The sequence below is a fragment of the Leptopilina boulardi genome, unplaced genomic scaffold (genome assembly GCF_019393585.1).
Source record: "Leptopilina boulardi isolate dan_hultmark-lab unplaced genomic scaffold, ZJU_Lbou_2.1 LbouV2_368, whole genome shotgun sequence".
NCBI classification, from domain to species: Eukaryota; Metazoa; Arthropoda; class Insecta; order Hymenoptera; family Figitidae; genus Leptopilina; species Leptopilina boulardi.
The window spans coordinates 165,551-184,541 of record NW_026137938.1 but is presented as its reverse complement, the minus strand read 5'-3'; the positions used below and the strand labels follow the sequence as shown (position 1 = coordinate 184,541).

At 29.4% G+C, this 18,991-nt stretch overlaps 1 protein-coding gene across 1 annotated transcript; it reads left to right on the top strand.

Annotated features, from left to right (window-relative positions):
• Positions 1–2,890: 2,890 nt before the first annotated feature.
• Positions 2,891–3,526, top strand: LOC127287303 (uncharacterized). The gene has a single exon (XM_051314137.1). The coding sequence runs from the start codon at positions 2,891–2,893 to the stop codon at positions 3,524–3,526; it is 636 nt and encodes a 211-aa protein (XP_051170094.1).
• The last annotated feature ends 15,465 nt before the right edge of the window (positions 3,527–18,991 follow it).

Sequence of the window (18,991 nt, the reverse complement as noted above, 5' to 3'; positions counted from 1 at the left end):
ATAATTTTTTTAAACAAATTAAAAAAAAATTTGTTGCTTTTTGAATTCTATAAAATAGTTGAAATTTGATTTAAAATGTTTATGGAAATTTTTTGGGTAATTCACAAAAATATATATAGCGCGAACGACAATTAAAAATTTTTATTTCGGTAATTTAGGGAAATTTTCGAGGTAATTTATGGAAATTTATGCGGTAATTTATAGAAATTTTGTCTAAAATTCATAAAAATATGTAAAGCATAAATCACAATTAAAAATTATAATTTTGGTAATTTACGGAAATTTCTGCGGTAATTTATGGAAATTTTCGCGGTAATTCACAAAAATATATATAGCGCGAACGACAATTAAAAATTTTTATTTCGGTAATTTAGGGAAATTTTCGAGGTAATTTATGGAAATTTATGCGGTAATTTATAGAAATTTTGTCTAAAATTCATAAAAATATGTAAAGCATAAATCACAATTAAAAATTATAATTTTGGTAATTTACGGAAATTTCTAGTGATGCACGTCGAGATGCAATATTCTTGATTATTGAATGTTATCGATTGTTATTGAAATTATCTTGTTGTCAAATTATTGAATTTTCATTTGTTTTTCAATAACCTGTAGTCTTGTTTTATCTAATGAGACAAGCGATATTTAAAACAATATTGATTTTGATAACTGTCACTTTGACAGATGGAAGTTTTTTTTGAATTTTAACGAACTTTTCTTAACAAATCAAGTTTCTATTACTATAAATTGAGTTTTTATTAATAACAACAATTAGTGCACATTGAATAATGGAGAAATCGAATTCCGAAAAAAGAAAATTTGATTCGTTGTCAGACAGGCAAACAATTTCTCTTCGTATATCTACTTACAATTTTTTTTTCTTTTTAATATGCCAATAAAAACAATATATTTATGAATTAAAATTTTATTTTTCTCTGATTAACAAATATAATTTTAAAAGCAGTGGAATTGAAAATAAAGGTGAACGCAGTAAACGATTGAAAATGAATTTTGAAATTAAAAATGTCGACTTAAGAAACAAGGAAGGAGTTTGCAAACTTTGCCGCAAAGAAAAAATAGAACGAACGATTAAAACGAAGAATTGTAACACTACTGGACTGATGCGGCATTTAGAAAATCACCACAATGAAATATACAAAGACATTTATGGTTGCAACTCATCGGGTGCTGTAGAAAAAAAGGTTAATAATACGAAGTCATTATTCTTTCTAATATTTATTTTTTAATAGCTCCTTTCTAACTGAATAATCTTTAGACGTAAATTTTTTTAAAAATAATTTCTATAGTTTGACATAATTTCTTAAATTCGTTATAATTAAAAACAAATTAATTTTTTTATTTTATAATAAAGATAAACTACAATTAAAAATTTTGGGGTAGTTTTTATAATAATTTTTATGATTTTGTATATAATTTCTAGAATTAATTTGATAATTAAGGGGAGGAACTAGACGTATACCAGTTTTATTTTTAGTATTTTTTAAGATAAAAATAATTTTCTATTAATACAATTAAAAATATATAAATTTTTTATCATTTTATAAATTTATTTTTTTAAAAAATTACAATTTTTCAAAATTCATGTAATTGATTGTTTAAAATTATAAAAAACGTAGAAAATAATTGGCAATGAAATATAATAAAAATGTTGAGACAAATTGTTAAATTAATTAAATTTATTATTAAAATTAATATTATTAAAATTATCTTTCAGAAATTTTGAATTTTCCCTTATATTTTATAGATTATTTTCAACCAAGAATACTTTGAACGTTTATTGGTGACAATGTGTGCAAAGAAATGCCTCTCGTTTAACTTTTTCGACGACGCTGAATCCAGAAGTGTTTTTGAGTATCTAAATAATACAGCACAGTTACCTCAACGCAATAAATTGAAATCATTATTTCTGTCTCACTTCGAAGAAACAAAAAAAATTGTTTTAGAAATTTTGGAAAATAACACTTCTAAAATATCGTTTACCGCTGACGGCTGGACATCGATTCGAGGGAAATCATACTGCGGCATTACTGGTCACTTTATCGATGAAAATTGGATTCTGAGGGCCTTGGTAATTGACTTTGTACCATCGAATGGTAAGCTCACGGAAAGAGACATCGCCAATTTATTTTTAGAAGTTCTGAAAGAAAAGGGATTAGTACATAAACTACAAGGAATAACTGTCGACAACGCGGCAGTGAACACGACTTTTATAGAACAACTTTCGATGCTAATTAAGACAACTTTTGGTATAAATATTGATTCTAAAGATGCACATTATCATTGTGTTGCACACGTCATCAACTTAGCTGCTCAAGATTTGTTGCGTGAACTTGCAGTTGATGATAATCAAGAAAATTCTGAAGAATTGGAAGATGACGACTGCGATTCTGTCGATGGATTAGATGGTGATGAAAAAGAGAGCGAAGAAGAAAATACCAGCGGTTCAAAGGTCATGGTTCGATTGAGGAATCTGTTTAAAAAAATGAAAAAATCCGAACAACTTCGAGAAAAGTTAAAATCTGCCTGCGATGTGATGGGAGTAAAAATGTTGTCTCTACTTTTCGACGTGGCAACAAGATGGAACTCATCTTTCGAAATGATTGACAGAGCTCTTCCGATGAGACCGGCTTTGGAGTTTCTTTGTAACAGTGATCCAAAATTGAAATCTTACGCTCTTACGAATGCCGAGTGCACATTTTTGTCAACTATTCGCACACCTTTGAAATATTTCAAGTCATTGTCAACAACTCTCTGCGGGGAAAATTATATCACTCTATCTCTGGTCGTACGTGGACTGAATTTACTACTGGACAAATTGGAAAATTAAATAACGCGTGTATATCAAAATCCAAACAGAACTGTAGTCGAAATGAAACTTCGAGATTCTCTTGAGACTGCTATAGACAAAATTTTGAAACATTACCGAAAATTCAATTGGGTCTACAGTTCAGTTTTAATTCTAGATCCTAGATTTAAATACGAAATGTTTCAGAAGACAAAATGGGGTCGTGAAATGGCTTCTGACTCTTTAAAAAAATTTAATAAAATTTTTGAAGATTTATACGCACCAAAAAAATCTAGAAATCAACCAGAAGATAACTTCCAATCGCCACATGACAACAATGCAAGCGCTAATGAAAACGATAAAGATGAATTTAATATTCTCTCATTTTTCGAACAGGTTTCTGTACCTGCATGGCGTGAAGAAGTTGATGGATATTTGAAAGCACCATTCGCTGACAGGAAGACAGACATTGGACTCTGGTGGAAGCAAAATCAAAATATCTATCCTAATTTAAGTCGCATGGCCAGAGATCTCTTCAGCATTCAAGCGACTTCTGCACCGGCAGAACGTCTATTTTCAAAGGCTGGATTAATTATAAGAAAACAACGGAATCGACTAAATAATGAATCGGCTAGAACATGTATCTGTCTCAATTCTTGGATGACATGCAGTTTACACTCAATTATAACAAAAAAAACTGAGAAATTCGTAGAATTGTGAAAATTGGACTTTAAATTCGTAATCAGCGACCCCAAAAACCCCTAGATAATAAATTTCATTAAAATCTAACAATTTTTAAAAATTCGTCCGCCATATTGGATCCGCCATTATATTCTTTGAAAATTTTAATTTTACCATATTGGATTTAAAGTTTTTAACTTCATATTCGTAATAAGGGATCAAAAAAACATCCAGATACTAAATGTAAAACCATTAAACTTTAAAAACATTCCGCTTACCCTTGAAATCCGACATGTTTTTTGAGGTTAGGAAAAACTGTTGACGTGATGGAACAAATCTGACTCCAGATTCGTGTTCAGCGTATCAAAATACATATGATAAAGGTCCAACTCGGGATTTTTTCATGGTGTTGTTGTGTAATAGTGATTTTTATTGTATATGTGGTAATAATAAATCCAAATATTTCAATCCTCATTTTCAACCCTTAAAGCATCATGTCTGCCAAAATAAAAATACACGTGTCAAATTTTTTTCGATTCTGTGCAAAATGCCCATAGTCCGATCTCAATCGTTGATTAACAATTGGGTAGCGTTACTTGTAAGTTAAAATACATTAATGTTGTATTAAATTTATTTTAAGTTTTACTTTATATTTTTAAAATTATACAGAATTAATGAGAAAATGTCTATGAAGCTGGGATCGAACTCGTATATCTTGGGCTTGAAGCATTGCGCCTTAAACACCTCAGCCATTGAAGCCAGATATACACAGGAAAAAATAAGTTTTGTTTCAAACCTGAAAAGAAGCTAGTTTCAATATGGGACACAAACTAGACCGAATATAGTTTCTAACTCGCTCATAGCATAAGTCTTACTTTAAGCCTACTGTAGGGGCTAACAATAAGCTACCTTTTGAAATAGAAAGTAGCCACAAGCCCGAACCTGGGCTTAAATCAAGCCACTGCGCGGTATAAAATTAGCTAACATAACCTAAACTTTTATGAAACCTGTCCACACCATATTATTGAAATTTTACACAAGTTTTGAAACATCAGACAACATTTTATTGATATAAATCATACTTTATATATATATAAAACATAAAGAAACAAATTTATTTTTGTATATAATTTATATATTTTTATATTTGTGAGAAAATTGTAACAAAATTATGTTGTATATATAACATTATTATCACACTCATAACAATTAAAACTGAATTTATAGGACACAAACAATTCATGATATGAAAATGTTTTATAAAAATAGTGTCTAAATTTTTTATACAGGAATGAAGATGTGAGTCTTTTGAATTAATTCATTTAGTGCCGATTAACTATAGACGCGTCACATTTTTGGAAAGGCGTCTATGACACTTTACACTCGGGCACTTTTGTTGTACGTCTAGTTACAACTCACTAGTATCTAGACCTCTTGGGCTTGATTGAAGACTTTTAACGTTTCATTTCTATCGAATAAAATTTTGTATTGAGTCCAAGACCACAAAGACTTGTTTTGAATCTAATAGAACTAAATATTTGTCATATTAAGGGGTTATATACAGTCACGATTTTCAAAAAATCGATTTTTTTGCTGCATTTTCTTAAAGTATATATATTTGTCTGTTGTGAAGAAAATTTTTATTAAGATTCGAGAAATATTTTCGAAGTTACAGACAAAACTAGAAAGGCGCGCCGTATACATATAATATATATATATACATATAATTGTCGTATACCTGAGTCTGCAATTGGAATGGAAGATACATTATATGGTCCTGGAATAGACGATTCAATGTAAGTATGAAAAAAAAATTTTAACTTAATGTAAACTGTTTGTGAAACTTAAAATCGCTTTTTCTCAAAACTATGTTTTTCAAATCGGTGAACACGATTTCTCGAAAACCACTGAACCGATTTAGCTCTAATTTTCACACAAGCTAAATAACTACTTTTGGCTGTCCTTAATCGAAGATCTTTTAAATAAAATTAAAATTATAATTTTAATCAACACTTGAAGTCGATTTTTTTCCATGAAAATGAATCTTTTTTTTCTAGAACTTGCCATTTTATCAAAAAGTGATATTTTTTTAATTCCTTCGATTAAGGACTACATTTTTTAATACAATAACAGAATCTTTTTGACTTTTTGATTTCAGATGATTCTGTCAATTGCTATTATGTTCACCGCGGACCACTTTTTTTCGAGGACCTTTGGGAGATTGGATATAGAGGCCAAAAAGAATAATATTTTTACAAATTAAATATATTTTTTTAAACTTAAAAACATGTAAAACAATGTAGAAAAACTTCTGGTTATATAAATAAATATTCCTTTGAAAAAAAAAATACCGAAAAACTGCATTTTTTTTGAGCGCCTGACTGTATATAACCCCTTAATATCTCGTTTTTCATTAAGACCTTAACGGCTTATTTTAAAACCATTATTTGTGATTGATACTAGTTATCAACTACTTTCTAATCAAAATTAAAAATTAGACTATGCTCAGAGTAAGACTTTTTTTCCTGTGTAAACCTCTACAAAGTTTACGATGTCACATCTCAATGAAATAAATTTAACTTAGAAGAATTCCAATAACTTTAATCTTCAACAGTTTCTAAGTTCACGTTTAACTTAGAAAATAACATTATATATTTATGAAAATTTTTCTATTTTCAAAATTTGAAAAAAGACGTCTGTATAAGACATCTTAAAGAAATCAAATGGCCAAGACATAGAACATTCTTAGGTCGTCTTTAAGACGTCTTTTGTCACAAGTCCAAAAGACGTCCACATAAAGATATCCTTAGGACGTCTGTTGAAAAAGTGTGCCCACTGGGAAATGATTTTTGATACAGTTGTATATAATGTTATTATTTTTGATTCCTTGTGGAGGAAGCATTGTAGTCCATTCGTTTATAAAAATTTTCAAACTGGCGGAAATAAATTTTTCTCTATATAGAAACATGTTATATGAGATCCTGATCAATTGTCTGGATGTATGTATGTGTGTGTATGTGTGTGTGTGGATCTCTTTTTTGTTTAGACGAGAACTTTAACAAGTTTTAATGGATTTGGGTAAAATTTGGTAGGCTTATTTATCATATTAATATTTCAAAACTGACCAAAGGATTTTAAAAAATACAAAAAAAATTTTTATCGTCTTTTTTCCAAAATTTTTTTTTTAATCAAAAAATTTTTTAAATAGAAAAATTTAAGGTTATATATATAATAAAATCGTATTCGATACGTCAAGACAAATCGATTGGTATATATAAAGTATAGTTTTAATTTAAATTTAAATAATTAATGAAAGTTAAAAAATCAAAAATTCACATTTTGGCTATAAAATTTTGTGATTATTTAAATTTAAGTTTATGGGTGTGTTACATCCCAGTAACAAAAATTTTAAAAATATATTAAAATATATTTCATTTATATAGGCATATAATAAGTAGTAAAAATAATAGTAAACAAAGCTTTACTCTCAATCTTTCAAAATTGATAATCTAAAATTATAATTATTTCTAATATTATATTGAAGCATTGACTCATATATATCATTACGTGTGTCTATATCTATATATATGCATATCTCTGCTTGCATGCTATAACTCGACGCGAGCAAACAATGTATATAGATATAGTGCGTACAGGCATGGATATGTGAATATAGATATAGCGAGTAGATGCATCACCGAAGGTGACCTCCCGCTACAGAAGGGCTATGCTGAGGAATCGCGTGTGGTTGTTGAACAAGAGCGAAAACTATCTATACTAGTTTTCGCCCTAATTCTTCAAAATTAATTATTTCTTTTTGCAATATTATATAAAATTCAATTACCTATTATTATCAAAATAACAAACCTCATATTTTCAATATTTTAAGATTACAAAACGCTATTATTCAAAAGTATGAATAATGCTCAATATAAAAACTTTCCTAATATGATTTCCACGCAATTCTTTGGCTAATTCTTAGGAATTGTTTTTGCAGCTGCATAAAGTATAAAATTCTATGCAATGTTCAATTTCTCACTTGTATCAAATAGCATAGGCTAACCTTTGACTTGAATATCGAAAGCCTGTTGGTAGGCAATTCCTAGAAATTATACCTATGCCATTTGACACTATTACGCACAATACTCTCTAGCAACGAATGGACTTATGACTCATGTATGCTTTAGCGAGGCGCAAGCACAGTTTTCGAGCGTAGTACTATTGGAAGATGCTTGTAGACGATGTAATAGCGATACTTGCGCTATGCGATACAGGATGCAGGTGTCCATCTAAGTTCTGAGAATTGTCTTAATTCTATGAAAATCTAAGAGTCAAGCTTAGAGATGGGGTGATCTTTGAACTTATTTACTCCCACTGAGGATGATTTTCTAGTATAAAAACCCATGCAAATGCATTGTCATTTGTCATTTGCTCCGGAATCATTTCATAGTTCGTTTCATAACGTGAAATTACCATCGTGAGTTTGACCCTTCGGTTACTTTAAAATTATTACGACTGTAACTCTTGCATCTCGAACAGTATATGTTTACTCGTTGTTCGGTATTAGAGCAAGTAATCATCATCGCCAGATTTGTAAGCTTGTCATTTATTAAATTTTATTGTTAATCGTCGTATTAGTGTATTCTCAATTTAACGATTTTGCAAACGTGACGTGTGTGCATTTCGGAGTTTACGAACTAAAAAACTGTGAGGAAGTCTCAACCGTTCCTTTTCAGGAGTTGTAAAAACTCATAACGTCAAGGACAAGTGCCAACTTGTCAATTTATATTTGTTTCTGCCCTCTAAACAGAGGTAATTGTAAGTACTATATTTTAAAATTCACAATTCTTGTAACAACATCTTTTAACATAAAACATTATTGTAACATTTTGATTTGATTCATTTATATTAATAAATTATACAACATTTATATCAATAAAATTCTTCATTGAGATTCTCATATACCTAAATTCATATTTAAATTAACAACGATAAGTGTCAAGGCAATTATTTAATAGTAAAATAAATTAAAAGACGACCCCCGTAGGATCGATAGGAACAAACGTTCTCACATAAAAAAATAAATGGTCAAGCTTTACCAACTTGACTTAATCAGCCTACCATTCCTCCAAAATTTAAAAATTGATTTTATTAATTAAAATTAAATTCAACCTCGCCTTTCGCTCGGGATGTAACAGCTGATTTGGTGGCAGCGGTGGGATTTGTTACCTTTCTTTTTAAAAAAAAAAAAAATATTTTATTATTTTTTCTTGTATTCCACTTATCTAAAAAACTCTTATTATAATATATTAAAGGGATTATCAGAAATTGTTTTAGTGCCGTCTGGCACATTACTCTTTCCGATTGTGACAATTTTATGCCGCACGGCAAATCTGTTTAATTCTCTTTTATTATTATTATAATATCCTTATATATTTTAACTTATTAAAGAAAATATCAAAGTCTGTTTTAGTGCCGTCCGGCACATTACTTATTTTGATTTTGACATTTTATGCCGCACGGCAAATCTGTCTGATTTTCTTTAATTGTTATAATATTTACCTCATATTTTAATAAATTTAAGGTGTTAGCAAAAGCTGTTTTAGTGCCGTCCGGCACATTACAGTTTTTGACGTTGACATTTTATGCCGTACGGCAAACATGTCTGATATCCTTTGATTTGTTAAGAATATCCTTGAAGATTTTGACAAGTTTAAGAAGGCTAAGCGAGAACTGCTTTGGTGCCTAACGGCACATTGTATTTCTGGTTATTGACATTTGGTGCCGCACGGCACACTTGTTAATTGGGCCTTCTTGAATTGTTAAAAATTAATAAAAAATATTCTGCTAGAACCTGATCATTTGTGCCGCTCGGCACATGACAGTTTCGTGATTGACACTTAGTGCCGCACGGCACACCTGTCAAGGTAGAATTCGAAAAATTCTTTCCTTCATTTTCTAAAATTCCTGAAATAAAAATTATTTTATTTAACAAATTAAAAAAAAATAATAACATAAGATTACATATCTATACATCATTATTTGTTTTAAGTCAATTTTTTTAAAAATAATTTTCCTTAAATTAGTCATGTTTTTCTTATTATTATCATGAGTGATTTTCCAAAAATCAAAACTTTTTAAAAAATTAGAAAACGAGGCGATATTAAGGCATAAAGAAGGTTTGAGTTTAAACAACATTTAAAAACAGATTTAATATATAAATGTAAATTGTAATGGTATTCTTGAATATAATCTTTGTATACATGTATTTAATTGTTAATTTTTTTACAACATCCTATTTGACATTTTGAAATAGTTGATTTTGAATTGTTTCTTTATTTTATTTGAATGGTTGCCTTATCACTTCTAATAAAATTAAAAGAACTTTTTTTTAATCTCTCCATATTTATCTTTTTTTTTGAAAAGACAAATAGAAAAAATGAAAATTTTTGTTTGTTTCTTTCATTATATAATAACAATTGAAATATTATCAAAGAAGTTTAATCATTGACCTTTCTTTACCAATTAATTTAATAAGGAAATGTGTATTGGCTGCATCTTTAGATATAAACCGATCTTAAGTGAACAGTCTTAAAAATTCGTGTACGAAAATTTTATTTAAATTCGAGGTAATTTTGAAATTTCGGGAGTATTAGGATCGTATTATATCTCGGAAACACGCTTTAAATCATATTCAAAAAAAAAAATTTTTTTAATTAATTTTTTTTAACAAAATTCCATACGTTTGTTAAACAAAATGACAGACAATAGACCTAATTGCACTGGGACAATAAATCGCACAATGACAGAAGCTATGATGACCTCCATGACTGAGTGTTTTGTTTTACAACAAGCAACATTAAACATCCCAATATTTGACGGAAAAAATATGTCGGTTAGAGATTTCATTCAAGACATAGAAAATGGAAAAACAAGTGTACCCGAAAATTGTGAACAACAGTATATCAGGGCAATATTATCGCGTTTAAAAGGTGCGGCTAGAGACAGCACTCATGGCAAAATATTTCCAAACTTAAACGCAGTAATACAGCATTTAAAACAACGTTTTGCTACTAGAAAAACTTATGCTTGGTATTTATATGATATTTCTACTATTCGAATGTACCGAACGGAAAGCATTAGTGAGTTCTATGATAGAATAACCTTTTTATTATCAGGTGCGCAAGCTGCTTTACGAGATAAATATCAAAATGCCGCAGATATGATGATGCCCTTGAATGATTGCGCGTTAGAAGCTTTTATTCGTGGTCTACCTGATAACGTATCTATAATAGTAGAAACTCAAAATCCCTTAACTCTGGACGCCGCATTAGAAATTGCAATAAAATATGAAACTAATCAGCCAATATCACAGACCTTATAAAATTAATAAAATTTTAGATAAAACTATCATCATTCTAGAGACAAAAAAAATGAAAAACTCTTTCAATAAACACGTACAGAAACTAAAATTTACTTATCACTTATCTATAATTATTACTAATACGAAATTATTTATTTAGGACCAAATGGCTGAAAATCTTCAGACAAAACCTTTGGAAGGAGAAATACAACAATCCTTCGTTCTTCCAAAAGGAAGGATAGAGGAATTTGATTTTTCTAAGGGTAAATTGGAATAGTTATAAATCAATTATAATTTTTCCAAACATGAATTGTCATGGAGCGGTAAGAGATATAAAGTATGTCAAAACAACAAAAGCTTGAAACACAAGAAGTATGGTAAAAAAAAAATATTACAATTATCTGTTTTAAGAAATTTCCTTGATAAAAAAAAAGTATTTTACTTAATTCATTCAGACTGACGAAAGAAATTTTATCTTTTTTCCTCTAAAAAAAAAATATAAATAAATAAATAAAAATTAATGAAAATTAAATAATATACATATGTAAACTCTTAAAATACTTTTTATTTCACAGATGGAATTACCACTAATCGGATGGATTTCTGAAGTTAAAAGCTACATTTATATTGTCTTCCGAGTCATACTGTTCATAATTATTATGATTGTAGCTCGATATGTGTATACTTGCTGCACAACTTTACATCAGAGACGCCAAAGAATAAGAAATGTTAATTCAGGACAATAGAAATTTAAAAATTTTCCTAATTATATCAAGGAGGATTCAAAATTCTAAGGAGGGAGGACAACGCGCATACAAATTTTGTAAATTTAATTTAAATTCAATGCGAAATCATCAAGAAAAATATTCAACCAGATTTAAATATCTATATATATATCAAGGCCTTTGCTATGCAGCATCGTGCATCATGAATCATCTATAGACAAGTGTAGCACCAGTGTATTGTCGTGCGACAGAGAAACAGCATGAAGAAAGAGAGAAGACGCATGAAGATGGACAGCGATGGACTACAACCACTGCCACAAATGCGATAAGGATGCATTGTATTATTATGCGAGTGAACTCCTTTACTCATTATGTTACCCTAATTCAAATTGAATATTGATCACCCTATTATCTAAAAATTGGCCTACTAAAATAAAAAATTAAAATAAACATTGCCAAAATTTAAATTTTCAGATAAAAAAAAATATATGTATGTATACATATGCATCAAATTAAAAAAAAAAGTATATTTGGCCAATTTTGATAATGAGATGATCATATCAACACAAGCAAAAATTCCAGTATTTTATACTTCAACATTTTAAGTTTGAATCCATAAAAGCAGAATATTAAAAAATGATGTTATATACTTTTCATATTTAAACTAAGTTTAAAAATTTATTTTATTTCAAAAATTTTATTATATTTAACATGCATTCAAAAGTTACATTTAATATATATTATTTTAATTAAAAACATAAAATTCAATAAACAATTTTTTTATTATTTTGCTTAAATATTGTAAAAAATTTAAAAAAAAAATTGTTTTGTAAAAATTTTTAAAATAAGAACCATGCACAAAAGGAAGTAAATAAATAAGAAAAGTGAAATTAATTTAAACATTATAAAAATATTTTATTAAACACACACACATTCGCACTACAATTTACATTTTCACTACAAATCACACTTACACACAAACACGCATTCCAAAATATATGCATATTTACACAGTAAAAATATAAAAAAAAGAGAGTTTACACTTATCCGCTATCACTATCACTAAAAGTGTCACTAGAGCACAGTTCGAGAGGGTCTTTTTCAAGGAAAAATTGTTCACCAGAGGATCCCGCACACTTTTCCGCTAGAACTTCTTCAAACTGTGGCATTTCCACATCGATGATCTCGTCCTTAAATTCCATTTCGGACTCGCCGACGGAAAGGATCACGGAAGAAGAAAGTTCCACTGAAGAATGTGGTGTAGGTTGCACCACCTCAGGGGAGATCCTCTGGACATTGTCATTCACAGCTGAAAAATAATATAAAACAATTAATTCATATCACATAGAATATATGCATAATCTGAACATAAAAATTATAATCACAAAACACAAACCTTCAGAAAGAATGGGTGGTTCAACTTCACATCTACCACAGTAGCAGGATGGAAGACGATCAGGACGACTGAAAACAAAAAAAAATTTTCTATGAATATATATATATATTTATTACATATATGTAAATGCACATGTGTTTTAAAATGTGTGTAAAAACCAACCTTAGGAAGTCCGTCATTTCTGCAAATTCCTGCGATACTGCACCCACTTCTCTCTGAGCTTCTTCCAACTCCGTGTGCTGTGCCTCAAGAAGATTGGTCCTTGCAAGGACTGTTCGGCTGGGTCGACCTCGTCGACGCATAGGCCCTCGGCTGCTTTCTATGACATCGTCAAGGTGCCTCCAAATTTGTACACTGTGGTGTAACACCACACCAAGCACCATGACTCTGTCGAGAAATTCGTCCAAAGTGACCGGGCATCGTGGAGGAACTCGACCTGAAATAGAAACAGTTAAATTTAAAACATAATTTTTTTTACAATTTAAACAAAGTATAAAATTATGAAGATTGGAAATTATAATTACCTGCCAAGAAGTCCTCAGAGTTCACATTCTCCGATGAAGCACGTCTTCTTTCCATGGTGCCGATTTAATTACTAATGCATAATTACTCCCACTTTGACACCCAAGGATGAGTATTTGTTGACGAAATAACAAAATCAAGATCATTGCCCTGGCATTGAGACAATAGCCATAGATGGAAGACGAGATCATCTTTATATGAATGGAGATCACTGCACTAGAGGTATCACTGATAACACACTACTCACATTACACTATACACTACAAACGCGTAATAGAAAAATGCACATAGCTTCCTAGCCATGCAATGTTCTTATTTCCGTAAATAAAATCTATCGAAATCACTATTGTTACCCTTATAGTGTGAGTGGGAAGAATGGTAAATGAATTGCTATTAAACGTCACGTATAAAATTAAATTCTTTTAGTTAAACTTAAAACAGCCAAAAACAGTTCTATGTTCAATCGGGACGTTGAACAATTCTAAGGAGGGAGGACTGTTACATCCCAGTAACAAAAATTTTAAAAATATATTAAAATATATTTCATTTATATAGGCATATAATAAGTAGTAAAAATAATAGTAAACAAAGCTTTACTCTCAATCTTTCAAAATTGATAATCTAAAATTATAATTATTTCTAATATTATATTGAAGCATTGACTCATATATATCATTACGTGTGTCTATATCTATATATATGCATATCTCTGCCTGCATGCTATAACTCGACGCGAGCAAACAATGTATATAGATATAGTGCGTACAGGCATGGATATGTGAATATAGATATAGCGAGTAGATGCATCACCGAAGGTGACCTCCCGCTACAGAAGGGCTATGCTGAGGAATCGCGTGTGGTTGTTGAACAAGAGCGAAAACTATCTATACTAGTTTTCGCCCTAATTCTTCAAAATTAATTATTTCTTTTTGCAATATTATATAAAATTCAATTACCTATTATTATCAAAATAACAAACCTCATATTTTCAATATTTTAAGATTACAAAACGCTATTATTCAAAAGTATGAATAATGCTCAATATAAAAACTTTCCTAATATGATTTCCACGCAATTCTTTGGCTAATTCTTAGGAATTGTTTTTGCAGCTGCATAAAGTATAAAATTCTATGCAATGTTCAATTTCTCACTTGTATCAAATAGCATAGGCTAACCTTTGACTTGAATATCGAAAGCCTGTTGGTAGGCAATTCCTAGAAATTATACCTATGCCATTTGACACTATTACGCACAATACTCTCTAGCAACGAATGGACTTATGACTCATGTATGCTTTAGCGAGGCGCAAGCACAGTTTTCGAGCGTAGTACTATTGGAAGATGCTTGTTTATTCGGTTCGGTATTAGAGCAAGTAATCATCATCGCCAGATTTGTAAGCTTGTCATTTATTAAATTTTATTGTTAATCGTCGTATTAGTGTATTCTCAATTTAACGATTTTGCAAACGTGACGTGTGTGCATTTCGGAGTTTACGAACTAAAAAACTGTGAGGAAGTCTCAACCGTTCCTTTTCAGGAGTTGTAAAAACTCACAACGTCAAGGACAAGTGCCAACTTGTCAATTTATATTTGTTTCTGCCCTCTAAACAGAGGTAATTGTAAGTACTATATTTTAAAATTCACAATTTTTGTAACAACATCTTTTAACATAAAACATTATTGTAACATTTTGATTTGATTCATTTATATTAATAAATTATACAACATTTATATCAATAAAATTCTTCATTGAGATTCTCATATACCTAAATTCATATTTAAATTAACAACGATAAGTGTCAAGGCAATTATTTAATAGTAAAATAAATTAAAAGACGACCCCCGTAGGATCGATAGGAACAAACGTTCTCACATAAAAATAAATGGTCAAGCTTTACCAACTTGACTTAATCAGCCTACCAGTCCTCCAAAATTTAAAAATTGATTTTATTAATTAAAATTAAATTCAACCTCGCCTTTCGCTCGGGATGTAACAGGTGATTAACCGCGTAGCGCACGATTTGGTGTCTAAAATTTTAAAAATATTTTTTTTCGAAATGACAAATATCAATACATATTTTTAAACTTTTAAAGATAAAGTGTCAAGAAATAAATTCATTTTTTTTAAATTAAAAAAAAACTTCTTTGCTTTTTGAATTCTATAAAATAGTTGAAATTTGATTTAAAATGTTTATGGAAATTTTTGGGGTAATTCACAAAAATATATATATCGCGAACGACAATTAAAAATTTTATTTCGGTAATTTACGGAAATTTTCGAGGTAATTTATGGAAATTTATGCGGTAATTTATAGAAATTTTGTCTAAAATTCATAAAAATATGAAAAGCATAAATCACAATTAAAATTTTTAATTTTGGTAATTTACAAAAATATATATAGCGGGAACGACAATTAAAAATTTTATTTCGGTAATTTATGGAAATTTATGCGGTAATTTCTGGAAATTTTTTTGGTAAGCTATAGTAAACTTACAAGAGCTGTGATAGTTTATAATAAATATTTTTTATTTCGTTTGTTTCATTGTAGGGGAGTGTAGTCAGGGTTGGACATAGTTTTGACTTTTCTCTATAACTTTCCCTGTAGGCCGAATTTTGAGATTTCTCGCATTTGGTTCGAAAGATCTACTAAAATGTAATGTTTTTGCTGAACATTGTAAAACTATTTGACCAAGAGTTTCGGAGTTATAGTCAATTAAAAAAAAGAAAAAATAGTATAGTCAGGGTTGAGCCACTGTAGAAAATTAATGAAATATGCAGATAAACGATTAATAATGACCTTCAAATAATAGCATAATACGTCTTTATTGTTCGCACACTTCACTACAACGTATGTGAAAAGTTTGCTGACATTGCTAACAAATACTTACATACAAAGACAGATGGATCTAGTGTGATGAAACAAAATAAACGCGATGGCTCAACCCTGACCACTGTCCAACCCTGACTAATCTCCCCTAGTATTAAACTTGTACTAGTGACGGTGGAAATTCTGTGGCGGGTGGAGACGCTGGGGTCGGTGGAATTAATTATTAATTAATTATTAATTTAACACCCGTTTATCCAAAATAGTTCATATAGGGCTCGTTGGATGCGGATTTTGATAAGCATTTTAATGGTGTTTTTAAAATTACTCTAATTTTATTTGTTAGTAAAATATTTCATTTTTTATTAACTTTTGTTAGTTAATTAATTAATATCTCGAAAACAAAAAATAATGCCATCTCAAAAATTTAACCATCGATTTATTATGACTTAAACAATATTCATGATTTTTTTCGCGCTTCTAAATGAGGGAGAACATGTTTAAAAGTTAGAAACAAATTTTATTTTTTAAACAAATTAGTTACAAATTAATATTTTTTTTTAAATAATTTTTTTCCAAAAGTTTAAGATCTTTCGCGTAAAAAACATTGACAACATTTTTTTCTATTTTTAACAGGAAAAATGTTATAAGTAAATCAAAAAAATATTGCTGAAATTTGTTATTGTAAATATCTTGAAAAATATTAAAAAATTCAAATTCAAAATTTGTACATTTATTTAGGACTACTATCACTACAATTTACTGAATTTTGAGAAAAATCCGAGACATGACCCCGTATTCTCATATGAAATACCTCATATAGACTAAAATAATATAACTACACTTTATTTAACCTTTATTATTTAATTATATTCTATTTTTTTTTAAATATTGAAGGGTCGGTGGATGCCGGTGGAGACGATTTTGTGATGCCCTGTACAAATTTGAATCTTGAAATGTGTAAAGAAAGGATAAATCAATTAGAATATTCATTACTTTCTTCATGGATCAACTTCAGGAATGTAACTTTTGCTGTTACTGAAGTACAACTATGTTAACATTTGACTTTTATTTAAATAATAATTCATAATTCATGTTTAACACTGCAAAAAGAAGTATCTTATTTTAAGATGTTTTGGTCACCTTTTTAAGATGTTTTTTATACTTTACTTCTAAGATATCTAAAACAACTTAAAATGCATTATTTTCTTAAGATATAAGATGGATAGGAAGATACTTTTTGGTAACTTGCTTCCAATGTATCTTATAATAAGATACATCTTTTTGCAGTGAAGAGGCGCATGAATTTTCTCCAAATTTCAAATGGCCTAAAACTTAATTGACCTAAATTCAATTGGCCTAAAAGTCGTATGAACTAATTATTACTCGACCTAATCTGTATATGACCTAATTATCATTTGTCCTAATCTCCATTCAATCTAATCTTAATTTGCACTAATCTTCATTTGTCCTACTTCTCATTTGGCATAATCTTAATTTAATCTAATTCTTATTTAATATAATATTTATCTGCCCTAAATTTCACTTGGCCTAAATTTTCTGTAATCTAATTCTTTTTTAGTCTCATTTTTATTTGACCTAATTATTACTTGGCCTAAACACCATTTCCCATAATTATCATTTGAGATAATTTGTTTCTGGTCTAATTATTATTTGGACTAAACGCCGCTTAAACTAATTTTTATTTGATCTAATCTTTATAAGTAGTATAGCTAGGCGGGTTCTGAGCCACCTACCGATCTCAGTCGGTAAGGAAGATTTCGCGGGTTTGAGTCCGTGCTAATTTACCATCAGTTGGGTGGTCCCTGTTTTACCGACAGGGTTTATAGGTAATATTGTTGAAGGTTCTTGAAGGTCATCGAAATTCATAGAAGGTCATCGAATGTTCTCGAAGGTCATAGAAGGTCATCGTAATTTATGGAAATTCACAGAAGGTCATAGAAATTCAGAGAAGGTCATCGAATGTCATAGAAGGTCATAGAAGGTCATCGGTGGTCCCTGTTTCACTGATAGAGTCCATAGGTAATGTTGAAGGTCATCGAAGGTCTTGAAATTCATAAAAGGTAATTGAAGGTCATCGAAGATTATCGAAGGTTGTAGAAGGTCATAGAAGGTCATTGAAAGCTAAGGAATGTTTTTCAGAAAATGGAGAATTTTTTTTTTTTAAATTGAAATATAGTTTATAAAAAGGTAAAACTATATTTTACCTTAAAATTTTTAAATTTACATTGGAATAAAATTTTAAAAAACATTAAAAAATAATTAATGTATTTATTGAATTTAAAATAAATGTTGTTAAGAAGATATTATTAATAATAATATTAAAAAAGCTTATTATATTCTGTATGTCAGAATATACATTTATTGTGTGCCTAAAGTTTTGAACTTTCAAATAAATGAATAATTTATTCCTTAGTTTTTTAACTTGAAATTTTATTATAAAATATTGCTTTCTGCACGGAGGAAATTCGCGGAATTAAAAATGGAAATCCAACAAAATGGGGAAAGGAATTATGTCAGTCTCTAAAAAATCTGGGAGATGGATCAATTGTAGAAAAAATCTGGGAGAAGAGACCTGTAGAAGTTATTGAGAATAGATTAAAGGAACTGTATAAAATTAAAGAAGAACAGGATATACAAAGGGATTGGATCA